Here is a 27641-nt window from a genome sequence, read left to right as displayed (position 1 = left end):
AACCAACTCAAAACAAGAGTCCTGGGTTGTTGTTTTCAAAGGATCCAATCCAGAGTTTGAGTTCAAATCAAATATCATGCACCTAGTTGACTCAGTGACTCATGGGGGACTACTCTGAGTTCAATACCGAGTCCAAATTCGAGTCAAGCAACAGACAAGCCACTAACCAACTTATAAGTCATACTCTGATCCCAGGTGAAGTTTCCCAAAGACCCAAGTTGGAACTCAAGTCGGCATAGACTATCATGCTTGGAGCAACTCAGTGATGATGCAGGGAAGGATGTGATGAGGTCGATCACCATCTTCCTCAAGGAATAACTACTCTGAATTAACGAAGATCTTTGGATTCCTCGCAAAGCTTATTTGATTTCACGATGGATAAGAATAAATTTAATTTTTTATAAATTTAAGATAAATTGATTGATGCTATAAAATAAAATTACAATCTATTAAATAATAAACTCAAACCAATGACAGAGTTTTAAACTCTAACTCCCTAAAAATATAACTTACTATAACTAGTAAACTTATTATTTATATACGATCACCATTCCTACAAGACTTCATGGTTTTCAGCCAAAAATATTAAGTTTCCAATTTAGCCTAACCATGTTGTTCTCCTCACTTTTCTAAGCCCTTTTTATGTTGGGCACGACTTCTACAACTCAAAGGATCAAAAGTTATATGTCAGCTAAAACTTATTATTTATAGTAAAAACGAAAATTAAAGGGACTTTCGACCATCGATCTGATGAAATATTGCAAATCCGGTGTGGGCAACCTAGCACTGTTGGTTGGCTAAAGTTGCTTTTCCTACCCCAAAATCATATATGATATGTCGAAAAACTCATTCTGGTTTATAAGATACAACTGTTTTAAGGTTCTAACGGTCCGAATCATTTCCACCTCCAATCGAGCCTTCTTTGGTTCATCTTTGCCATGAAAGTGTTTGCAACCTGCTCTACATCAATTGGTTCATGAGGGCTAGTTTGACTAGGTTCCAACTCGAGTCAAGACCAACCCACAAGCCACTGACCAACTCAAAACTCTGGTCCTAGATGTAGTTTTCAAAAGACCAAAGTCAAAACTCGAGCTTGAATCAGTGATCATGCTTAGAATCAACCCAAGTGAGTCATAAGGGGCTACTCTTAGTTCAATATTGAGTCCAAATTCAAGTCAAGATCAACACAAGCCACTAACCAATTCAAATCCCAAGCTCCACATAGATTCCAAAAGACCCAAGTTGGAAATCAAACCCGAATCAGCTATCGTGCTCCGAGTCGACTCAGTGACTTAGTAGGGACCACACTGAGTTGGATACCAAGTCAAATTTAGATAATTTTTTTTTCTCCCTCTCTTTTTCAAATGAAAGATTAGTGTCCTAGGCAGGTTATGAAATCGTATGTGATTTAGATGGTTGGTATACTTTATTTAACCAAGGAATCAAGCACTCGAACTAGAGTTGTACATGAGTCAAGTTAGCTTAGTCAACTCGCTCGACCCGACTCGGAAAAGCTCGACTCAAAATTAGATTCGGACCGAGTCAAGTTGGTTTTTGGAGCTCGAAAAAATTGCGAGCCGAGTTTGAGCTTGTCCAAGCTCGACTCGACTCAGATCGAACCTCAACTCAAATCGATTCAGATGGAATCGACTCTGTGACTTGGTTATTTTGATATTAATGTTACTTGCTGAGTGTTTGATGAAATGACTCAACGAAGTGTTGTTTTAGGTGCATACATTCTCCATGGGATTAGCTTGTGGAGAGAAAGGAATGAATACGAAACAAATCACTACAAAAAAACAAAAGAAAACTTTACATTATAAAACTACTCTTATATCTTGATTTTGATGTAGCCCGCCAAGTGTTAGATGAAATGCACGTAAATTGTTGCTATTGTTTTATATTTTGTGAAAAATTAAAAAAGCACTATATATTTGAGAAAATGTCGCACAGGTTCGAACTCAACTCAAACTGGCACGAGCTACTAACCAAATTGAGTCAAGCTGGCCAATCAAGCTTAAGGACCGAGTTGAGCCGAGATCGAGGTAGGGTTGGATCCTTACTCTTGCTCGGGTGGTAGACTCTCAGGAGTTTCAACACCCAGTCAAGGGTTCAAGTATCCATAGGTGGTGAAATCTAACTAGGTGTAAGTGTGTGGAGGCGTGTGTGTGTGTGCGTGTGTTTAAAAAAAAAAGAAAAAAGTTCAAGGTAGGGTTAGCTACTAGCCGAGCTGAGCGGTTCTATGCCAAGCTTGACTCGGTTAGACTACTGTACATCTCTAACTCGAACCCAATCATCTATCATGCGTCAAGTCAACTCATCGACTCGGTAGGGACCTCACTGAGTTGGATACCGAGTCCAATGTGGATTTTATTTTATTTTATTCCTCTCCTTTTCAAATGAAAGATTAGTGCCCTTGGCTCGAGTTAGGAAATCAGATGTGATTTAGATGGTTGGTGTACTTTAATTACCCAAGGAATCAAGCACATGTGCCGAAGCATCGGTGGAGTACATAAGAAAAAACAAGGAGGACATGAAAACGACTAGATTCTCTCACTGGGTGAGAAGGCTTTTTAAAACAACAACACCTGTCGAGCAAATCGCATAGGAAATGACAGCCCCCCCTCCAAGAGAAAAGGAAGGATCGAAATCCCCCCCACTCACAGAAATCAGATTTATCCATTTTTTTTTCTATTTTCTAGACCATGATGTACCATCCTATGCATGCGTATGTAATATATCATGCACATGCATGGTTTAAACTATTTATATGCATCAATCCAAGCCATCCAAGACATTGGTCCACTTGTATATGGTGGTCATATAGAGCTTGTACACTCAGCATGCTTACAAGTCAATCCATGTTGTTTTCGAATTAGCTATGTTTCTCATTCACTCTACTCTTTTACACTGAGATTCAATTCTAACCGTCCATCACACTGGATCCGAACTGGGCCCATGATTTGGCCATTCTAATCAAGGTTTGTGCATGCCATGTGTACATCATGTATGTGTATGTTATGATGTGTCATGCAGTCCACAAAAGCATGGTGCATTTTCCTCATTTTAATCTACTCCTGACACTAAATAGAGGTGTGGCAGAAACCATGTTACCCAAAAGCAATATGATGGGATTTGAAGCACGCATAAACAAGCTTGAGACAAAAGAGGGGCATGCCCACATAAAAATACAATTTTAAAATAATAAAAAAAAGGGGCCCTGGCCCATGCGAGTGTGGTCTGGATTTCACCGCATGAGAGAACTGAAAAGGCTATAGGATTTTTATTTATTTATTATTATTAGTTAAAATGAGACAGGTATGCTTTGATGTGTGTTAGCTTTTGGAAGAAAGCGATTGGTGGGAAGTTTCCTTCCTTTTTTTAAAAAAATAAAATTAAAAATTAAAAATCTCTGTTGGGTGTTTTTTATTTTTTGGCCCATAAATTTCAATGGTTTGAGTTCATACGTACAAATGTAAACGCTGGATTTGAAGGACTTGGATTCAGTAGTGACCCCAAACCCTGTGGGCCCCATTATGATGTATGTAATTTTATCCATTCCATCCATCTATTTTGCCTGCTTATTTTTGGGCATAATCTTCAAAATGAGGCAGATACAAATCTCAGGTAGATCACACCATAGGAAACAGTGGTGATTTAAAACTCACCATTAAAAACTTACTGGTGCTACAAAAGTTTTGGACCAAGCTGACGTTTTTGTTTTGCCTTCATCCACGTTTGTGTGACCTAATCAACAGGTTAGATGGAAAATAAACATTACAGTCGGCCCTAGAGAGTTTTTAACGGTGGAGGTTCAATCACAACTGTTTCTGGTGGTGTGGTCCACCTGAGATTTGGATTTTTTATTTTTTATTTTTTATTTTTCTGACTCCTTAAAATGAGCTGGTAAATAAGTGGATAAAACAAATACATCATGGTGGGCCCACAGAACTTTTCCGGTACCAACCAGTAGGGAGGTGGGTACTGGAGGGGTCACTACCGAATCCGAGTCCGGTTTTGAAGGGCTATTGAATATGTAGCGCCATATCTCTCCGTAGTGCATATGGGTGGTGATCTATCCATCTGGGCTGTCCATCTGGTGGGACCTATCATGGATTTCTTATGTCTAAAAAATAAAACTTATTAGGCGATCCTGAGTTGAAATTTTGACTGTTAATAATTTTTGTCTTCCACCGTTGATTTAAAGGCCATTGATTAGATGTCTAGGATCATCTGATTTTGTGCGTATTTTGCAATCTTTGCCATCCATAGTAAGGCAACAAGATGGACCGTCTCAATTGTCAAGTCACCCAGACATGTATGCAGTGGAGATATCAATCTATGTCAATGTGTATCTTAAGGTAATTTTAAAAGAGGATCCTATTCGCTGAAGAGGTAGGCCCCACCTTAAAGATCATTGAATGGAAAACCCACTCAGATCCTTTCATCAGGTGGGCCACACTGTAGAAAACAACAGATCGCTGATGGATACAATTTGTGGCCGTTGGATTTACTCAATGCACACATGTGGCCACCTGATGACTGGATCATCCTAGCTTTCGCACCCATGATTCTTCAATGTGGGGCCTACATTTTCAGCGGCTAAGATGTCTTACACGCATGAAAACTTGTGGCACCATCCACTTCTTCCTGCCAACAAGCCACTCGTTTAGGAAATCAATACCATTTAAAAGATAGGCCCCACAAGGGCCATCACGTTTATCAAAAATCAAGTCAGACCGCTACTCAGTGGACCACACAAGTATGTTGAATTAAATCATTAGATATCCAGCGGTACTGATGTTAGGGCCCACCTGATGAGACGACCCTATTAAAGTATATAGTCTTGTATTTAGATGAATTGCAGTATATTTAAGTGGGAGTGCACATATATTCAATCGTCATGTAGTGTACCATATCCTCGAAGATAAGGATGTATTTTTTATAATTATTTAAATTTAATTAGGAGTTATCTGTTGTACTTGATCACCATCATTAATAAAGAATTCCAAAGAACCGATAATGCAAAATCATTTTCACACCGGACTTGAGTGGGGTGGCCTGCGGGATATATGGGTACATTAATAGTGAATAACTTACGGAGATATAAGGGTACATTAATAGTGGATAACTTATGTGAGGCGAGTGGTTCGTGTGAGGTAAGCCCCACCCGTGTGACACCTGTGGCTTGTGTAAAGCAGAATCCATGTGAAGTAAGGCCATAAGCAGGTTCGGCGGATGTCTTAATCCATGGGATGTGGGCAGGAGATATGAGATGAAGGAATTGATTCACGGATTCAAACTTTCAAAGCAATTGGTCAATTGTCCATTCTCATTAGAAAATTATTTTAATTCAAATCTCACTGGAAATATTAGTAGATATTTCAATTAGCGTGCCGGTGGTTCTCAAGCCTTATTTTTCATATTTCTACATTTATAGGGACCCGAAGCAGTAAAACGTTTTCACGTGGAAAAATGCAATGTGTATATCAATTTCTAACTACAAATAAGCAAAGATAGAAAAAGTTTTGGCGGTGGGCCATAAAAAGGACAGTTGGCATATTCTGATAGGTAACGTCCAAACCGGCAGTTTCAACTGCCTTTCAAGATTTTTATTTTTATTTTTATTTTTATATTATTTTTTTTTACTGAAATCTACTGGTGGATTTTAAATTACACATGGAGTAATGGAGCAGGCTTTTTTTCTGTTTTTTCTTTTTGTTATTATACGTTTAGAAAGATACATGGCTTAAAGCAAGTCCTGAGCAAAATTCACTGAAATGTGGAGGTGGGTTTTGAATTACACCTGGAATAATGACATGGCATTCCTCAGATTTTCTATTTACGAAAGTTTCAGGCATTTTCACCAAAATCTAGAGGTGGGTTTTGAAGGAAACTTAGAAAATTCTCACGAGTATTCAAAAAGACTATGATTTCTTTTGTAAGAAAAGAAGCTAAGCTGGAGGTAGGCTGTGAAGGACAGTTAGAAAAATCTGATTGGGTATCTTTTAAAATTTTCAAAGGGAGAGAGAGAGAGAGAGAGAGAGAGAGAGAGAGAGAGAGAGATTGTGCTTGAAGAGAAGAGCATCTTCATATCTTTATGTCCTTGGAAGGGCTGTCTGGGCTTTATGTAGAGGAGTGGGATCTGTTTTTTATTCCAGTTCTGTTTTGTTTTGCCTTCTCTTTCTGATCCTCTCCCACACTACAGCAATACAATACTGCAGCTGATTTCTCCACCACAAGCATCCCCACCTTGTCTTGCCTCCCTCCACAGCCTGTCAATCTTGCATTAATTTTGGGTTAGATGTGTTGTTTTTCAAGGAAAGTAGGACTGTTTTTGTCTATGGAAGTTGTGGATATCTGGGTCTCAGTGGGACTTCTTCTGTTGGCCGCGGCCGAGGCACTGGTCAACTAGGCCTCCTGAGAGAATGAGTGATGGGTGCTGATGAGGAGGAGATTTCTGTATTGTTTTGTGTCTTGCAATGGCAGATGGATGAGAGGAGGGGTTAGTGGGAGGAAGATGCTTCATAAGCAATTGCAACATAGTTCTTCTCACCGTTCAATCTCGCAGGTGATATGATCTTCTCTTTCTTCTCCTTCATCTATCTTAAATTTGTTTTTTAATCACTGTTTGTTTGGATCACTTATTCTTTTTGCAACTACTACTTTTTCCTCCTTCTGAAAATACTATGATTTTTTATTTTTTATTTTTTGTCTGTGGAAAGGTAGTGCTATGTAAATAGCTCTTGTTCATGATTTTTGGGTAGGATTGGGATTTTTTTAAGGTAGAATTGAATTTATGGGCAGCAGCTTCAGCTTTGTATATCAAGCTTTCTTGAAAGTTCTATTCAATTTGGGTGGCTTTTCTTAAGATGGAGGATTTTCTCAAGTATTTCAGCTTATCAGAGAGGCCTTTTTCTTCCTTTGTGACACCAATCGTTGGAAATTTTTAGCCAGGGAGAATTATCGATCACGATTCACGGACTTGATTGTCGAAGGATGACAGACATGCCTTTTTTTGTGATGACAGATGCATCTTTACTTGAATCTCGCCTTCGGAATTTCCAGGATTTTTTATAGTTTAGCTCTTCTTGCATGGATATGTTCTGCATCAAGAAGTTGAGGTCTGCAATGATTCCGTGACGAGCTGTATAGAGGGACTTATTTTTACAGTGGTCATTTATCAGGTCGATGAAGGTCTCGATGAGCAATTCGTGTCTTCAAAAGAAGGAATTTCTCAATCATGGACACCTTGGCTTGTGGCCCCTGACTGATATACTTTCTGTACACCATATGGCCATGTAAAACCTCTCATAAAGATCATACCAGACCCACTGATGGTCATTGATCGTGTCTCTTGATATGGACCACATCTAAAAAAATCCTTGAAAACCCATGTCAGGATTTGAGTGCTGGCCTTAAAGAATATTCACGTGGGCATCTTTTACAGATTGTGGACTTCACAGATTCCCCAAAAAGGATATTTGGATGTCTTGAAATGGAAGATGGTTGAGCTACATCTGCTGCAATATAGGCAGTTCTTTCAATGCTTTCAGTCCCTCAAAAATTCTGTTTTTGTGAGTCATCTGAGGATTAAACAGTTTGGTATGGTAGCACTGGTAGTATGGTCGTGTTTAGTACGCGTTTGGGTGCACAATTCAAATGAAATCTGATAATTCAATTCAATAAAGCAGACATGCCCAATGTGAGGTTAGCCCAACTCCATTCATTTGCCACCATGGTCATTTCAGATTGGACTTGAAACGTACAGGCCCCACTGCGGTTGGTCATATCCTCTTCAGTGAATCATGAATCACAAACCAACATTTTGATTGTCAGAAGAACAATGCAACAGCAGTTTCCCCAAAATAAATCTTTCTCAATGTTTCTAGTATGAAAAATTACCATGGCTGGTTACTTAGTGTTATTTGATCCATGGCGAATTCGGTCATCTTCTATTTCTTACCAGAGTAGGAATTTAACGCTTCCGGCATTCGTTGGTTTAGTGGTGAATATACAGCCAATGGAGAGCTTTGAAGTCTCAAATGCATTTCTGCCCAATGGATTCTAGGTCTAAAAACTGTAAGAAAGTTCTTGGGTCATGTTTCTTTTATTAATTAGATATGATCTTTCTTTTATTAATTAGATATGATCTTTCACTTGGGTTTCTAGTTTTTACAGTGGGGCCATGTTTTTGTGATCTAGACCATTGCTTACAAAGAGAAATGCAGCAAGTACTGTCCACATTCTTCCTGTCTGTGAGATTTTTGGAGCATGATCCATCCATTGTGGGTCGCATCAGAGAAACTGTCTAGATTGGAGAATCGTCGGCCCTACTCGCAATACTGTGTACATATTCCCGACGTCTTTCAGTCAAGGATCATATAGTTCCTCTAGAGATAGGTTTGTGAGCATTGTGTTTTCTAGAGATGTAGTTGTACCCAAGATCAAGCAGTTCATGGATAGATAGATATTTCGTTTTAGATCCAAACCAGGGGATTTCATTTGTAGTTTGTACGTGATCATGGTTTTTCTAGTTGGAGGAGTTTAACTTGAGGTGCATTTGGTTGCACCACATATCATAAAATTCCATCATATTTTTCACCAAGTTAGACTATTTAATCATTAAATTTCATGATACTTGTGCAACCAAACACGACGTTAGCCAAAGCAATCTCAAAATTGTGAGTTATTTTTTCATCTGAAATTGTGAGAAATCAAAGTGCTGTAGGTTTTACTACCTTAATTAAGTACCAGGATTGTTGAAACTTGAGCAACTTAATTCTTGAAAAATGGTGATGAACAACACAATATGATATTAGAAGAAAGACCGGTATAGATTCCATTACCTGTATTAGAAGAAAGATAAGTATAGATCCTATTACCTGTATACAGGATATCGTCCATATAATTACAAGGAACAATAACTCATTGAAATGAACCACTTTATGAAGAAAATATTGTCATAGAACATGTAAATCAAGTACCTCAACTTGAAGCACGAAGAAGATCTCAGAGGGTAAAGAGATTACAATTCGGATAATTACGTTGTTTACCTTCAAGAATTAGAGTTTCATATATGAGTAAAAAATAATCCACTAATATTAGCCCTAACTTATGCTTTTAACCACTCATGCACACACCAAGCTGAGCCAGGATATGTGACATGCGCACGCGCTGTGCTGGGTTAGGGTTAAGGTCTATGTATGGACTAATAGTGCACTCACATTAACAGTTTTACTCCACGAGTATACTCGCATTGTCGTTTTTGCACGAATTTTCATACCAAAGACACGTCTGTTTGGGTGGTAGCACCAATTGGGTTTAAACCCAACAAACCTAACCTATTTGAGACAATACTTTAAGCACCTAATTGAGGTCTATAAATGGACCTACTCTAATCTATTTTCATTTACTCAAAAATTGAAATGAGTTTACTCGGCGGAAAACTCAGTTGCAAAAAACCCAGAGACTAGCCCTAACTTATGCCTTGAACCACACATGCACACATTGAGCCGAGCCGTGGATATGTGACGTGCGGATGCGCTACGCTGGGTTAAGGTCAAGGTCTTTGTGTGGATTGAGAGTGCACTCACTTTAATAGTTTTTCTCCATGAGTATACTCGCACTGTCGTTTTTGGGTGAATTTTCAAACCAAAGACGTCTATTTTTTGTGGTCGCACCAATTGGATTTAAACCCAATAAACTCAATATATTTGAAACGATGCTTTAAGCACCTAATCGAGGTCTATAAATAGACCTACTCTAATACGTTTTCATTCACTCAAAAATCAAGTTCGTTCTCTACTTTTTTAAAATGTCATTGGGTTTTCTACAACTAAGTTTGCCGCCGAGTCAACTTATTTTGATTTAAAGTTTTGTGCGTTGGTTCAAGCCCATATACAACGAGTGCACCGTTGATTCCCGATTATAGTTATTGTATCTTGGAGACCAATTGTCTACGATTCCTCTTGCACTTGGGATGCACTCCAAGGAGGACAAATTTGGTTTCAAGCCGATTGACTCAGTTATGCCTCGACTCAAAGCAATAAGTTTTTCTTACTTCATTTTATTTTTATTTCTGTTTTTTAATTTTTGTGTACTATTTTTAGCACCTATTTCCAACAAAAACTAGATAAATTGTTAAGGGATTTACTTCAATTGCCATGAGACCTTCAATCCTCTAGGGTTCACTTCAAAATCATTTTGGCACTAGTGGCTTATTATGATCTCAAGCTATACTAGATGAATATGAAAATAGCATTTTTCAATGGGAACTTAGATAAGGAAGGCTACATGAAACAACTAAATGGCTTTATTAAAGAAGATAAAGAACAACTAGTGTGCAAACTGAAGACATCCATATATGAACTTGTACAAGTTTCTAGATAGTGGTATCTCAAGTTTAATCATATAATTGTTACCTTTGATTTTATTTTTTTAAAATACTACATATTAGTATATATATCTAAAAATCAGTGAGAATAAATTTATCTTTTTGATTCTATATATAGATGATATTTTGCTTGGTAGTAATGATATGAGAATGTTGCAAGAAACAAAAGATTTTCTCTTTGAAAACTTCGAATAAAAGATAAAGTGTAGCCTCATTTATTATTGGCATCAAAATATATCGAAATAGATCTCACAAACTGCTTGAATTATTATAGAAAGCATACACTGATATAATTCTTGAAAGATACACTATGAATAGGAGTGGTGATTCACCTATTGTTAAATGAGACATATTCAGTTATGACCAATGCTAAAATAAAAATATAATGATAGCACAAATGAAAGACAAACCCTATGCTTTTGTAAAGAGGAAGGAGCCTTATGTATGCACAAACTTGTACTTGACCTAATATCAACTTTATCATTAGGATGTTGAGTAGATATCAAAACAATTATGAGTCGGATTCCTAAAAACTTGCAAAGAAAACTATGTTGATCTTGGGGTTGGATCACTAAAAAGCTGCGAAAAAAGCTATGCATTATCTATAGGGAACCAAAAATTATATATTCACCTGTAAAGGATCTGATCAATTAGAAGTCATTGGATTTTTACACTCCAATTATATTATATGCATTGACAGCAAAAGTCGACATCTGATTATATTTTTGTACTTTGTTGGTGGAGCCATTTCATAGAAAATTGTAAAGTAGATTTATGTCCCTGCATTTACGATGGAAGTGGAATTTGTGGTGCACTTTGAGGTCACTACTCAGGTAATATAGTTGTGAAATTTCATCTCATGGGTTCGGGTTGTCAACACCATTTTTAAGCCGCTAAGAATTTTATTGTGATAATGTCACGGTAATATGTTACTATAGAAAATGACAAACATTTTGATTGAGCTAAGCATGTTGAAGTTAAACACACAAAAAGTGTATAGAATCGCTAAGTGTCTATTGAACATATAAGGTCTAACCAAATGATTGCATCCAATGATCAGAGGCTTACTACCAAACACCTATAAAGGCTATGTAGTCAGAATTGACCTAATTATGATATGATGTGCCATTGTCATTATTTTATGTAATAACATAAAAAACAGTATCTCATGTCATATTTTCATTTTGATTTCTTACTTTATGTATATAATTTTGTGATAGGTATAAGTAATGTATAATTGTTAGATCATTAATATTTAACAAGCCTTACACTTAGCCTATTAGTCTCTTTGTTAAGTACCAAGTTAGATGAAATTGATAGTATTGTAATACATGGAAATGACTATGTCATTAAATGATGTATAACTTCAATGGTTCGCATTAGTAGTTTCATTTAATCAAGGTATAATGCTCTATTAAAAAAGTTCAATGGATGAGAATGTTTTCTAGTGTAGCGCCACCAGAAGTGTCTTTTCTAAATATCTGAATCTAAGAAGAGTTTAATTTAGAAAATCAGTATTTTCAAAACTTTTAAAATGAATGGTGACAAAGTTCTCAAATTGTGGTCATATATGCCAAGTGGGAGAATGTTGGAAATATGTGTGTATGTGTATGAATGTACATACATACATACATATATATGTATATATACACATATATACATATATTTATGTATGTATTTATATGTATATGTATATATAAGGAGTACCCTAAATGACCACACTTTTCGACTTTCACAGACGACCTTTCACATTTCAAGGACGTCTTTCACATTCCAAATATGCCCTTTCACATTCCATAGGGGTGACTTTTCTTATTCAAATGTGATTTTATTTTAGTAAAAAAGTTTTTAAAATTTCATTATTAAAATTTTTTTAAAAAAATTTAATTAATCGGAGAAGGCAAAGAGTCACATACTTTATTGGTTCCTTTAATGGGTTGGAACCAAATCATCTATATATATATATATATATATATATATATATATATATATATATATATATATATATATATATATATATATATATATATATATATATATCAGGGCTTTTAGTCCCTCTCTTCAACTCAACATTGCAATAAAATACACTCATCTCCGTTCATGCATCATAATGAGTTAAGGAAAGAGAATATCAAGCCTAGTAGATCTAAGTTGTTGATTATGCTAGAGGTGTTGTGTAATAAAGATCTAAAATTTGCAAATCATTCAATTAAATAATGATTCATCACTATTGAACTTTATCATCAAGTTCAATGGTGTAAGGTATGTACTCTAGTTTATACAATATTTATTTAATTTTTTTAATGGATCAAGTCAAAATCCTATTAATTTATATTGTCTGCAAACTTACTAACTAGATGTGCTCACATTTTTCTCCCTTTCAAGTAAGTAAGACATGTCAGTAGACTTCAAAATGATCGAAGTTGTCAAATGAGGCTATAATTTTTACCTTCAAGATTAAGAAAAGTAGAGAGACTTTTTACAATTTTGATTGAGAGGTCTAGAGCAACAATGGTGGGAATTTGATATTTTACTTGAACAATTACATTGGGATAGAGTGGATAAATATACTAAAACATAAGATACAGAAATAGTCTATTTTGGTTAATCTATCACCTTTTGTAATGCATTACACCATGATCGGTAGCGGGCCACCCACCATTTCTACTTTTTTTTAATACAATGGTACAACGCACCATAACTATAAAGAAAAAAGGGGTGTTATTATCAATTGGGGTGGATCTATATATCAATTCCCTTTTGCAAATTATGTTGTATGTTACAATGCCATAAACTAGTCTTTCTAGTTTATGTTGTTCTTATGTATTGTAGTTTCCTAAAGGGACCTACACTATAGATTTACGCCCCACTATCTTTCCTTCTTTTGTGAAATAAGAGTAAATGAGTTGTACTATTCTATTACCAAAAGTAGCAATAAAAGGGAGTTAGTTATCAATAGAAGTACTTTGAGCAGTCTAATTACATATATGCATTGCACTTATATTAACTTGAACACAGTTACAATTGCACTTGGATCATACTCATATGCACTTAAATGACTTAGAAGAACTTATATGTACTCAGACACATTCTGTACACATACATAAGCTTTGTATTGGACCAGGACTGTATATCTATTTGTTACAATGTTGTAATGCAATCTCTTTCTGTTGTTCCAGGCATGATAACAGAACTACAGTATGCTCTGAACCTGTTAGCAACAGTAAAAGCAAAACGTACGGTGATGTGTTAGGTGTACGGGTCGAGACTGCGGATATTTGGACTTGGTCTAGGAAGAGAATTTTCGAGGAGAATATAGGAACTGGTTTCGACCAGCTTCAAGAGTCTATGGATAAAATATTGCTTGAGCAATATAACAACAAAGAATCCATGGGAAAGATGATGTTGAAGCAGGAGGAGGTCTTCAAAGAGCAGGTGCAAATTGAAGATTTAGTTTGGATAGAAATTGAAACATGAACATGGAAAACCAATATGAAATTATTGGGAAATAGAGAAGTGTGGATTCCAACCATAGTTTCCATGGAAATGTTAAAAGGTCAACAATATATAACAGCATGACCTATCTCTCATAACCTTGGAAATCAACATAGAACATGGATTTTTTTTATTTTTTTAAAAAAAAAAATTTAAGGAAGAAATTGATATATGTGTTTTTTTAGGCAAAATAAAAAATGGTTTTCATATCTATATTTTTCTCAAACAAAGGAACACTAGGATTCCATGGAAAATATTTTCATTTCCAAAGTATTCAATGTTCCCAAACACACCCCAAGGAGGAACTATCTGGCATCCGATAGAGCACTCGCTCGGCCCAAAATACCATAGATATCCCATCATTTGTTTGGTGAGGCCTACTTGTGACTTCTGTATCATTTATTTTATGGGGTTCAATTATGAAAATTCAATTTCTTCATATAGGAGATGCCCCAAAGATCACCCACACTAAATGATCTCAAATGTCCACCTGGTAACTATTAAATTTGCACCATCGATCATAATTGTCCATTTTAATTGTATCTTTGGGGCCATCTGATAGGGGAGGTACTGGGGCATGGCTCAACCCGTGATTGGGCCCACCTGATCAATGGTCAGCATAATGTAATACCTCTCTTAAAATATCAACAAGTATTTAGGAAAATTTGCATTTAGTTACACCAAATATCATGATGTTTCATGGTTAATCGGTCTAATTTGGTGCAAAATTTTATGATATGTCAAGGAATTTGATGCAACCAAACAGACCCTAAATATATTACATTATCTTATCAGACTCTGATGCATCTGTTCGCTATCATACAATGCAGGTAAAGGAACTCCACCGGTTATACAGAGTCCAAAAGATGCTAATGACCGAGCTTCGGAGTAAGGAGATGAAATTCCACTACCTCTCTAACATGGATCCTAGAGCGACCTGCACAGGATCTAATTACACAGACCCAGATCAGCAAACCGAGTTTTGGAGTCCCAATGGCTCACAAACTAGCCATTCCTACTTCAGCAACAACTATCATCAGACTGTTCAAATCCCTTTCGATTACAATTTCCACCAGCGATATAATGTGAGGCTTGATTCGAGCTCACAGGAACCGAGTAGCAGCTCAGGAGAAACTTTCAGAATGCACAGAGGCTTCGATCTTGAATGGCCCGCCAGAGGAGACACTTCCACCAACGTTAGTGAAATCCATGATCAAGGCCCAATCTTCAGGCAGCGCATGAAAGATAAAATGGCAATTGGCGGCATTTCTCATGACCAATGTTACAATACTAGTGGAGAGAACGATGTTGAGCTGACGTTAAGCATTGGATACGGCACAGATAAGAAAAAATCAAAGCATCGACCACGTTCGAATATTGAATTGGGCTGCTCTGAGTCGACCCCAAATGAAACCAGACAGCCAATTCTGTCCACATCGGCAAGATCAGAACGAGAGGAGGAATGCGGTGATCGAGAAAGCTTACAGCGACAACATTGGCTCTTTCGAACACTAAGCTTGAACAGGACATGAACTGTAATCCATATGTAAGCTTTCAGATATTTTGAAGTTTTGATTTTGCGGGATCAAGGCACCATTTGATTAATGTTCATCATAACATAGCTCTGCTAACAAGCAAGAAAATCATGTTCTCTATTGATTTGAATTCTCTGCCGTTGAATCCACATGCCGTGTTTGGATGTACCATTGAATTGAATTGAATTGCACTATTTTAGTTGGATAGCTCAGTATCCAAAGTGGAAGTGGAAGTTTGGATTTTGAAGGACAATGGCATTCGTTCGATGTCGGATGCAATTCGCACCTCTTTGGTTGGTATCTGTCTGTAACATAGCTCTACCAACAAGAAAGAAAATCCAACACGAACCCATTTAAGTGTTCAATGCAATTTAGGCGTCTGTTTGGTCAGCAATCGTCGTAGCATAGCTCTACCAACAAGCAAGGAAATCCAGTTATCGATTGGTTTGAATTCTCTACAATTGAATGTGTATTATGTTTCGCGTCATGTTTGGATGCACCATTGAATTGAATCGCAATGTTTTAGTTGAAAAACTCAATATGCTAAGTGCAAGCTGAAGTTTGGATTTGGGAGGGGTATCTATCGGATGCAATTCAGGCACCTATTTGGTTGATATTTGTCGTAACGTAGCTCTGCCAACAAGTAAGAAAATCATGTTCTTGGATGGTGTGAATTCTCCACAACTAATTGTGCATTATATTTGTGGTGCGTTTGGATGCACCATTGAATCAAATTGCAATGTGTTTTAGTTGTATAGTACGCGGGAATGGACGTGATGAAGTTGATCACCATCTTCCTCAAGAAGATAATTACTGTGAATCCTTCTTTGACCCCTCACAGGGATTCCTCGAATCCAATAGGAAAAAGATATAAATAATTTCTAATAATTCAAAAATAGATTGATTAATTATGAAAATGAATTTATAAACCCTTAAATAGTGATATCAAACGTAGGAAGAAGTTTCAGAATCAAACTCAAACTCCCTAAAAACATGACTTACTATAAACAGTAAACTTACTATTTATAGGGAAATGATTTCTAATAGACTTCATGGTTTTCGGCAAAAAATAATAAGTGTCCAATTTGGCCTAACCACGTTATTCTCCTAAATTTTTAAAGTCACCTTGGCATAACCCCTGAAACTCAAAGGATCAAGTGTTATGATCGAACTAAAACTTATTATAAATGGTACAAACGAAATTAAAATGGACTTTTGACCGTCGATCTGATGGAATCTCACAAATTTAGCGTGGGCAACCCCGCATAGCCGGTTTGGTTGGATAAAGTAGTCTTTTCTACTTCAAAATCATATATCGTACATTAAATAACTCATTTCGGTTTGCGAGATACACCTGCTTTAGGGTTCTGACAGTCCTGATCATTTCCACCTTCGATTGGCCTTCTCTGGTCTATCTTGGAAAAGTGTCCGCACCAGCGTTACATCAGATATTTCGGTATTCATCTTGGTACTAGGCTCCAAATTACATATGTTATTTCAAGTTGGGACTTAAAAATGAGAGTAGACCGCAAGTTGGGGCACTTCAATATGGCCCACCTAATGAGTGGGCCAGTGGGATTTTCACACCGGGGCATGTTCAAAGAGGATCCCACTTGATGAATGTTCCTGATCACAGGTACATGGTCATGTTAGTAAGTATGATATCAATTGTCATGTTAGATCTTAAGAGGGTATACCATAACAGTGTGATACAGTTGTCAGTTGATTCACATTGTACATATAGTCGGCCCTACTTTCATGGGCCTTGATGAAAATAACTAAACTGATGGGAGGACACTAATCACCCTTTCAGTAGCTTGCAGAATGAAGGCACGAATAACCTTTTAAAGGCTGCCATTTTGACCATCGTGTGGATTGGTTCCCATTTGGTGATTGGTTCCCATCACCAAGAATTGTACACGCGTAAAATGGAGATGAAAAATGTAGAATGTATGTTATCAATTATCTATGAGAATGAGAAAATCAAATGCAAAACTAACTAAGTAATGGAAGCTAAACAGATGAAATGTTTTTGAAAGTTTTGAAGGTATGAAATTCAATTAAATTAAAACAACACCTAAGCTTCAAAGTTCCACACATAGGTTAATGATCAATAAATGATGATGACTTTGATAACACAACTAGGATCTGAGCACTATGGTCGGCCTAATCGGAAAAAAAAAAAACAGTTTAAATATTTTAATAAATGAAATAAAATATTAGAGAATCATGGATTAATACCATTAATTTATATTCTCAAGCGCCAATGATTTTAAGCATCCAATATCCATGAGATAATGAATTAAAGAAATATAACAAGTTGAGAATATCTCTCATCTAAGAAATCTAATTGATCCAGGTTAAGCCTATCTATCAATATGAATCTCACATGATGGAAACATATGGATCTCACATGAGGATAAAAAGCCTAAACCTAGATAATTGATAACATGCACACACCATTCATCTCATTATTAAAAATAAATAATCATTATAATTAAAAATTATAACCAATGTGCTTCCCTTCTAGCCTGGGCTAGAGGGAACTAAAAAAACATAACTAAATTGCAGAATGGAAAAGCAACAAGAAAGCAAGAAAATAAATAAAGAAAGATCTAAAAAGAACTTGTAAAGATCTAAAAATCCTATTAAAAAAACCGTAGATCTTGCTCTCGAATGCTCTGAATGATGCTTAGGAATGCCCTGGGAAGCCCTATTTATAAGTGGGGAACTCTCTCCTTCAAACTGGTTTGAAAAATCTGAAAACTATTTCAAATTTTCTCACTCTACATAAACCATTCGATGATATCGAACCTAGTTCGATGTCATCTAAGACTGGCTTCGATGTCATCGAAGATTGCATCCAATTTGTCCAACAACCAAACTTGATTTTCCTGTAATTCTTCGATGTCATCGAACCTAGTTCAATGTCATCTAAGCTCAGATCCTACAAATTTCTGCACTAATTTATACACTTCCTTCATTTTCCACTTAGTTTTCTTGACTCTTGGGGTCTTAAAATCTTCAATCTTGGTCTCCATGTATATTCTTTGCCATGGTGATTCTTGAGCATTAAATCCACACATTTAACATTCTTTTCAATCTAAGCTCTTAAACTCACCTTACAATACAAACATGTATAAAATATACCATTAAGTATTATCATGTTCATAAAACCAAGATATAAATGGAAAAAATATGTAATATTTGAGTCTCAACACCAAGCACAACCCAAAACAAGCAAGCCCAAGTCTGTCCTATGATTATTATTCATGGTTCGAGTCCAAGCACAAACACCCATTTTCATGAAAGGTCTGGATGACTTGTTATGTGGGCTCGATTGACATGAGATATGACAAATATACCCTTGAAACTCTAAATGGGCAAAGATGACAGGATCCTAAAACAACCTAGAATGCACCCAGTTAATATATAGGCTTGGCTTTTAGGCTTAGGTCACTCCTCCTGCATAATATTGCAACAAAAGGCTGGCCCATATCAAACTCGACTACTCGTTATCCAGGTCCATACCCCACTTTTCCTAAAGATTTCAACAAATGGATCCCATGCCTTAATTCACGTGGGCCCTACCACAGATGGGCAACATCCATATCTAAACAGGCTTCTATGGACATTTTAATTAGCATCACTGTATCCTTATAACACAAGAGAATCACCTATGCAACTAATACGATATGTAACTATACATTTTAGGTATTTCAATATTATATTCAAAGTATTCCAATAATCATATCCAGGATTATGTGCATAGTTACTTAGCCTACCTATTGCAAATATAATAATAGGTTTAATGCTGTTTATTAGATACATTAGGTTACCAATTACTTTATAAGCTGAGATACACTACTTCTTGTATTCTTTTTCTTCTTGAGATGCACAATATAATCATAAGATGTATTAACGATAAAGTAATCAAAGTGATCAAACATTTTTAATATTTTCTCAACGTAATAAGATTAAGATTAAGCAATATTATCATCTTTTTTTATTACCTGAATACCTAATATCATACTTAGTTCCCCTAAGTCTTTCGTATCAAAGTTAGAACTTAAAAGACAAGTTTCTTAGTCGAATTGATTAACTTAACATTGGTTCCAAAGATAAATATATAATCTACATATAAGTAGATTATAACACCATCATTACTGGAGAATTTGTTATAAACACATATATCCACACAATTTACTAGATATCCATTTGACTTTAAAACATTTTTAAAATTTTCATTCCATTGTTTAGAAGCTTGTTTCAAGCCATACAGAGACATGATTAGCCTACACACTTTGTTTTCTCTTCCTGAAATTATATAACCCTTATGTTATTCTATGTAGATTTCTTCATCTAACTTTCCATTTAGAAACATTGTTTTAACATCAATTTGATGTATTACTAACTTGTATATGGATGTTATTATAACTAATACTCTGATCGTTATAATTTTGGTTACAGATGAATAAGCATGAAAGTAATCATATCATTCTTTTTGTCTAAAGTCTTTTACGACCACTTTAGCTTTAAACTTATTTATACATCCATTTGGTCTAAGGTTCTTTTTAAATACCCACTTATACCCTATAGGCTTATTCCCATGAGGAAGGTCTACAGGTTCTTAGGTGTCATTAGATATGATTGACTATAATTCATTGTTTATACATTATCTCTAGAAAGATGCATCAAGAGAATTAATGACTTCCGAATAGGTCTTAAGATCACTTCTAACAAGAAAGTGAAAAACTCATCTCTTAGGTTGGTCTCCTTTCGACCTCTCGTGATCCTTTTTAGGTTCTGTTTCTACTCCATTATTCTCATATATGCTTCTACTAGTTAAAGAAATACCTGATCCACTAATCTTTTATTTCCACAGATTTACACTCAATAAGAAAGACATTTTTTGTAAACTCTTCATCTCTACCTTCTATAATAGTGTTTGGATCTAAAATGTTATTCTTAGATTTCGAAGCTAAGAAAGCATATGTTGCACTGTCTTTTACATATCTTATAAACATGAAATTTGTTATTTTAGGGACTCAATTTTTTTAATAAAAAAAAAAATTAAGTAACCTTACTTTAGCCAAACACCCCCATACTCTAATGTATTTGTAATTAGGAGTGCAATTTTTTCATAGTTCATATGGTGACTTATCAATTTTCTTATAGGATATTTTATTTTTTATAAAACAGGCAAATAACATGGCTTCTCTTTACATATTAGAAGGCAAATCAGAACTATTTAACATAGAGTTCATCATTTCTTTCAATGTTTTATTCTTACGTTTATCTATTCCATTTTGTTTTGGTGCGTAAGGAATAAAAGTTTTGTAAGCTATCTTATTCTTTTCAAAAGTCCTCTAAACTCGGAAGATTCATACTCCAATCTTTTATTTGATCTAAGTTTTTTAATATTCTCCTTAAGTTAGTTTTCAACTTCAATGTTATACTTAATGAATGCTTATAAAGCTTCATATTTATTTCTTATAAGGTATACTTTAGTGTATCTACCATCTACAAACATTACATAGTACCTTTTGCCGCCTTTAAATATATGATTTCTGACGGCCATGTTTTTCCATGATCAATCATTCAATACCTGTACACATGGTTAAGGGAACCCATGCCCCATTTTAAGGGGAGAGGATTAGGTGCAGCCTCTACCTCACCCAAGATGGTACAACTCTTACCGTGGGGCCATCTTGATGTACATATTCTATATCCACACAGTCCATCTGTTTTAACATATAGTTTTAGGGCTTCAATCTAAAATTGAAGCTAATCAAATTCTATTGTGGACCATATCATTGGAAAAAGTGCGATTGGTCATTATAAGGCTACATATCATAAACGTTACATGTGTGTGCCCTGGGAAATTTTTAATGGTAGAGTGTTCAATCAACACTATTTCCTAAGGTATAGTCTACCTGAGATTTGAATCTTCTTCATTTTTAGGCTCATTTCCTAAAATGATATGGAAAAATGGATGGACCGCATGGATATAGAATACACAAATCAAGGTGGGCTCCTGGGTAGGAACCGCACCGTCTTGGGTGAGGCTGGAGCTCCACCTAATCTTCTCCCATATGGGTTATTAATTAAAATAGTCATCAATTATGATGTCATAAAGGCGATAACCTCAGTATTTAAAAACATTATTATTTCAGCCCTCTAGGTTCTTTCAGAAATACCCCTCTTCCAACCGTCCCCTCGTACAGCGTTAACTAATCATGGAAGTCGATAAGGGCATTTTGAGAATGAGAATGGGCCTCACTAAATCAATGATTGGGGCCAACATTGGCCAATCTAATCCGTTCACTTTCACCGGACAAGCAAGAACTCATATATGATCATTTAAAAGAATTGGAGTTGTGTGGGGCACATAACTGCATTAATATTATCCATTAATTTCAAATTATTTCCTCCGGTGTGGTACATCCATGACGAGTTTTTTTCCTCAAACTTCAGCAAATGGCATGAAATTAAAACTCATTTCATATGGACGACTTGGATCTACTCAAAGACAATCCGGTGGGTCCCACATAAGACATGAGATTGATTCAATAGGTGGTCCATTGCGCCAAAAATGTCATTTGGGCTTTCCCTTCTTTTCTTCTTTGTTTTTTCCACTAGCGGTGACTATTTAGCCATTAAGACCATTGCCACTTTCATGGGATCCATTCCGGTAAGCTTTTGGTATCATTCCCTAGATTCCAACAAGCTTCCAAGTATTTTTTTTTTAAAGATTTTTTGCCACACTCTCTGACGTAAAAAATTATGATGACCAAAAGTTAGTTTAGATTAAGATAATAGTAACTTTTGCATGTTGTTTTTATTTTTAGTCATGGGTATCAATAGTATAGCTAGGCACGAGGCAACTCGACTCAGCAAACTCAACTTGTCCTGCTCATTCAGATTCGACTCAATTTGAACCGAGTGGGTGAGTTGATTCGAACCCTGATATATGGATTTTATCCACGCTATCTATCCATTTTATCCTAATCATGTGAGGCTAAAAGCCTAAAATTGAGGGAGATCCAAAGCTCAAGTGGACCACACCATTGGAAGCCATGGTGATCATGACACCCACCATTGAAACCATCCTAGGGCTTACTCTGATGTTCATTGTCCATCCGACCTGTTCATAAGGTCACGTAGACCTGTACGAAGGAAAAACACAAATATCAGCTTGATCAAAACTTTTGCAGTCCCAAGAAGTTTTTAACGGTGGGAATTCAAACCCCACTGTGTGGTCCACTTAAGCATTAAAATTTCCTTATTTTCGGGCTTCTAACTAAAATGATCTTTAAAAAAATGGATGGACGACATGGATAAAATCCATACATCACGGTGGGCCTCACAGAGCCTTGCCTGGAGCAAGTCTGTCCATACCAGGCAGGACGCAATCTGCTTCCCCATCTCTAAACCTTTCATCTACTGGGCCTTACAATGGAAGGGGCCCACACCAAGGACATGGCTGCTGATACTGATTGGACGATTCTTGACAATCACAACCGGCCATCTAGGTAAGTCCAATCAACGAGTCGAGATCAGTGTCCAACAGATGTCTAGGATCACCTTGGCTTATCCTAGGTAAGTCACAATAGTTGAACGATCCAGATTCTATATGTCTATCACGTGTGGGGAGATTGCCAAAGGAATTGTAGGGTACCTTGATTCATTCTAACGTGTCGTGGAGAGTGGGTGCAATCTACTCCGTCTTTTAGCCGAGCCAGCTTAGGCCTAGGGCTAAAAGTTGATTGGGTTGGTGCTCAACCCTAGCTCAACCTAAGGTTCCTATACCTCAACCCTAATCCAACCCAACTCAACCTCAGGTTGGAAATTCTCAACCCAAGCCCAACCCAAGAAGGCTTGGTTGGGTTGGTCGGGTTATATACTAATATTTTCATTATTATACTAGTCTACCATATTTTAATACACATCTTATTTTTTGTATCTATTAATTATATATGTAGTTATCTATGATAAAGAACTTCATTTTTTTCTAAACAAACAAGCTAAAATATAGGAGAACTACTCCTTTAAAAGTCGTACTATATAGCACACAATCTGTTTTTTTTTTTTTTTTTGAGTTAGCTTGTTATTACACACTCCATGTTAGCCACCCCCGCTAGGGATCGATGTCAAGACCTCAGGTGTTGAAACGAGGTATCTCCACTTAGTCTGCCAGTTGAGCTATGGATCCGGGTGTTAGCACACAATCTATTTGGGAGTGAAAAATTCGGCATATCTTATTAGCTTGAGTTGTCAGAATTGATGTAAACCAATGAGACCCAACAGCACTAGAATTTCCTATGCCTTCAACAGAAACGATCCACCCTCAGTTATAATTTATGAGTAACTTATATATTGATTGGGTCCGGGTTGGGTCGGGCAACCCAAGACCTCAACCCGAGCCCAACCTAAGTTTTATCGGGTTAGTGTTTGTATAGCCCAAGCCCAAGCCCAAGACCCGACTTGAGACATCCTGCCCGAGCCCAACTCAATGTTGGGTCAGGTTGAACCCGCCTAACTTTCAGCCCTATTCATGCAATAACCTGAAACCAAAAATCAGACTCAACCAAAACTGGTTAGCTGCACCTTCTTGGGCGAACCTTCTTACGTGAGCTTCAGTGCACGCCTTTGCACACGTGTTATAAGCAAATAATCTGAACGGTCCATGTGATGAGGAACCCTTTGAGACCTCTCTAGACCAACTTTCAGCCTGTTACAAAACTATGGTGGTCTATGGAAAAAGGAAAATTTTTTCTCCCTTGATTTTCATTTCTCTTTGTTATGGCCCACTAGTGCTCTGTATAGGGCTGAAAGTTGGGGTCATAAATTTTCAAGAGGTGACGTATCACATGGACCGTTCAGATTCTGTGACCATAACACGTGTGCAAATGTGCACACTCGTGCTGACGGAAGAAGGTACGCACATGTGAGCATTTCTCTATGATGGGGTTACATGCGCACCTTTGTACACGGTCACAGGATCTGAACGGTCCACATGATGTGGTACCCCTTAAACTTTTCAATACTAACTTTCAGCTCCATAAAAAACTCTTGATTTTTATCGAGATGATTCTCATTTCTCCTTGATTTTCATTTTTCTTTTAGATGGCCCACATCACTTGGACTGTTCAGATTCTAAGTCCATAACACGTGTGCAAAGGTGTACACGAGTGCTTACGTAGGAAAGTGCACAGGTGAGTGTTCCTCTCTATATAAAGGTTATCTGAGGTCGACCTCTGATCTCCATCGCGATATATCCACACCATGCATTTGGTGGGTCCCCTCCAACGTTGTGGGATGTCCCCTATAAATCAGCACAGAACTAAGATGGGCAATATCATTTGAAATCATTGGAAATAGTGCCTAAAACATCTTAAAGCCGTTGGTGGGGCACCTGTGTATTGGAATGGGATGAAATTTTGTGGGTCCCCTCGTCCAAGTGGGACAAACACAATGGATGGTCTGGATTTCTAAAACACATTTCATTGGGCCTATATACAATCAGTAAGGTTTCAATGGGTGGGCTCAACTACTGTTTGTAATGTGGCCAACCAAAGTCATTCATTGGCCTGATTTTTAAGCCCATATCTTACCATGGAAGGGTGGAACTGATTAATGGGATGGATGTCCATCATGGTGGGGCCCATGAGGTTGACCTCATTGTACCTTTTCCACATATATATTACCTTTAGTCATTTTAGGTCTCACCTCATGAACGGGTTGGATGACATATGAGCATCACCTCATGTCCCCCTTTATTCTAGTGGTGTGGCCCACTTGAGTTGTGGATCAACCTGATTTTTAGGATTTCATCTTAAAATGATCTGTGACGACTGATAGAGGGAGCAGATGCCACGCAGACATCAAGGTGAGCCCCACAGCGATTTTTTCTGTTGCACTGGTCCGGTAGGAAACGGGGTCCAATTCATGGGTTGGTGCCGGTGGGAGTGTAAATGGGCCGAGGGTTGTCCAAGCCCATTATGAAAGCCCAACACAAGGGTCTAGCTTGGCCTAGCAGATACCTTAGCATGTAAGCCCCTGCCCGGTCCGCATGCCCAGGTGGGGCCCACCTTTATATGTGTGTGTCATCGACACCATACATCCATTTTGTGATCTCATTTTCGGCTATGAGCCCAAAAATGAGGCAGATCTGAAGCATTGGTGGACCCACCATAGGAAACACTGGTGATCTCAAGTTCAATTTGTGTAGTCCTTTCTTACATGTTTGTGTAGCCTTATGAATAGGTTGGATGGACCTAATAAACATCAGGTGGGCCCAAGGAAGTTTCAAATGGTAGGTGTAGAAACATGCTGGGCATGGATGTTCGGATCAAGAGAACGGATGCGGTTTGGCTAGTGACCCCAACACTAACCAGCTAACGAGTTTCAAAGCTACGTTGTTCCCACCATGATGTATTCGTTTTATCCATGCCATTATCCATTTTGGCAGCTCATTTTAGATCTACACCGTCCATCAAAATTTACAGATCATTCTAGAGCATGAACCCAAAAATAATGCACATTCAAAGCTCAAATGCACTACACCACAGAAAATAGCAGGGATTGAATGAACGGACCTGATTGATTCATTTACCCCAGACGGATGGGATAATTGGATATTTCTGTATCTCCAAAGTAGGGGCCACTTAAATTGACGGACCTGATTGATTCATTTACCCTACCACGGTCCACTCGTACTTCGAATTTACGATATTCCGGTTCCGAAGAGAGCCGATTAGGTGAGACCCCGGCCTTACCCAAGACGGTGCGGTCCTTGCCGTGGGGACCACCTTAATGTATTTATTATCTATCCATGCCGTCCATCCGTGTTTCCAGATCATTTAGTGTATTATCTCAAAAAATGAAGCAGATACAATTATCAGGTGGACCATACCATAAGAAACAGTTGTGATTGACTGTCCTATCATTAAAAACTTCTTATAATGTTTCCATAGTGTTTATTTAACATCCAATCTTCTGATAAGGTCACATAATCCTGGATGAAGGGTCAAACAAATATCAGCTTGATCCAAAACTTTTGTAGCCATTAATGGTCAATCAACACTGTTTCCTATGGTATGGCCCACATGATAATTAGATCTGCTTCATTTTTGTAATAATGCCTTAAAACGATCTGTAAAAACGGATAAACGGCTTAGATACATAATAAATACATCAAGGTGGGCCCTACAGTAACCCCACGGTAAGTGCCGCACCGGCGTGGGTGAGGCCGGGGTCTCACCTAACCCACACTCGGTTCGAATGGCTATATGGTATCACAATCATCTCCCTATGCACTTTATACTCAGGCCTTACAAGTGGGGCCCATTTTTTAGTGATCCAGACCATTGATCAGTTTCTCACCACCGTAGATGGGACAATCTAAACAATTTGGATTGTGGCCTAAAGGTAGACAGTTAGGAAGAGAAATACATTAATGGTCCATATTCAACTAAAAGAATCCCCACACTCGTAATTGAGATATCTAAATACGGTACTTTTTTTGGATTATGAACCATCCCTGGTGGGTCGCTGCGGACCAATGGTTTGGATCTATGAACCGTAGGTCCCACTGGTCAGAACTGAAAACCAGAGGATATTGTGAAAGCCTGGGGTCCGGGATCCTATAATTTCTCAGCATTGGATACTTTCTCAAACACACAAATGCCAAGTGACTCATGGAGGAATAGGTCGAAGAGGTGAATCGAGGGATACGTGACAGATCCGAGCCATTTAAAAGTTACATCCTAATCTTGAAATACACTTCCTTAAAAACCACGTGTCTCCTCATCTGGAGAGTCCCACTCTGACTAGTTTTCTTTCCAACCATCCATTTCAGAATTCACGTACGCACACATTGAAATTTGACGAATCTGATTGAAGGATAATTCAAACTTCTTTTTCGCGCAGTGAGAAAAATAATGAATGTCACCGATCTTTCACATGTTAGCTAATTTCGCATGTGTTCCGAGATTCACTTCTTCAACCTATCGTCGCGCGAATCGCCATGGAGTCTCTAGTAAAGAGGAACTGCATTTTCGTCCGGGAGGGTCATTTTATCCGGAAAAAACTTAATACTCTGGTAGAGTGTGATGGATGATACTCAGACATTTAGAAATTGCAAACGAAGAATACAAAATATTCAAATAGAACTGTCCAAATAATGGTTCCAGTTTAGATGTGCCTCGAAG

The 27641-nt window shown here is 37.3% G+C and overlaps 1 protein-coding gene across 2 annotated transcripts; it reads left to right on the top strand.

The window, feature by feature from the left end:
- The first annotated feature begins 5805 nt into the window (after positions 1-5805).
- Positions 5806-15556, top strand: LOC131256710 (uncharacterized). Of its 2 annotated transcripts, XM_058257714.1 has the most exons (3): positions 5812-6571; positions 13576-13831; positions 14722-15556. In XM_058257714.1, the coding sequence occupies exons 2-3, from the start codon at positions 13745-13747 to the stop codon at positions 15421-15423; spliced, it is 789 nt and encodes a 262-aa protein (XP_058113697.1). In that variant the 5' UTR covers positions 5812-6571; positions 13576-13744; the 3' UTR covers positions 15424-15556. The 2 variants fall into 2 exon arrangements, with proteins under 2 accessions (XP_058113696.1, XP_058113697.1); XM_058257713.1 differs by lacking the exon at positions 13576-13831 and having other exon boundaries at positions 5806-6571.
- The last annotated feature ends 12085 nt before the right edge of the window (positions 15557-27641 follow it).

Source organism: Magnolia sinica, chromosome 9, assembly GCF_029962835.1.
Source record: "Magnolia sinica isolate HGM2019 chromosome 9, MsV1, whole genome shotgun sequence".
In the NCBI taxonomy this organism is placed as follows: Eukaryota; Viridiplantae; Streptophyta; class Magnoliopsida; order Magnoliales; family Magnoliaceae; genus Magnolia; species Magnolia sinica.
This window is presented reverse-complemented; position numbering and strand designations above follow the sequence as displayed.

Bases quoted from the DNA above. Each gene is read 5' to 3' on its own strand.
- LOC131256710 (XM_058257713.1), top strand. From the start codon at position 6,446: ATGAGGAGGAGATTTCTGTATTGTTTTGTGTCTTGCAATGGCAGATGG. The intron at 6,572-14,721 runs GTGATATGATCT...CATACAATGCAG, and splicing joins CTCACCGTTCAATCTCGCAG to GTAAAGGAACTCCACCGGTT.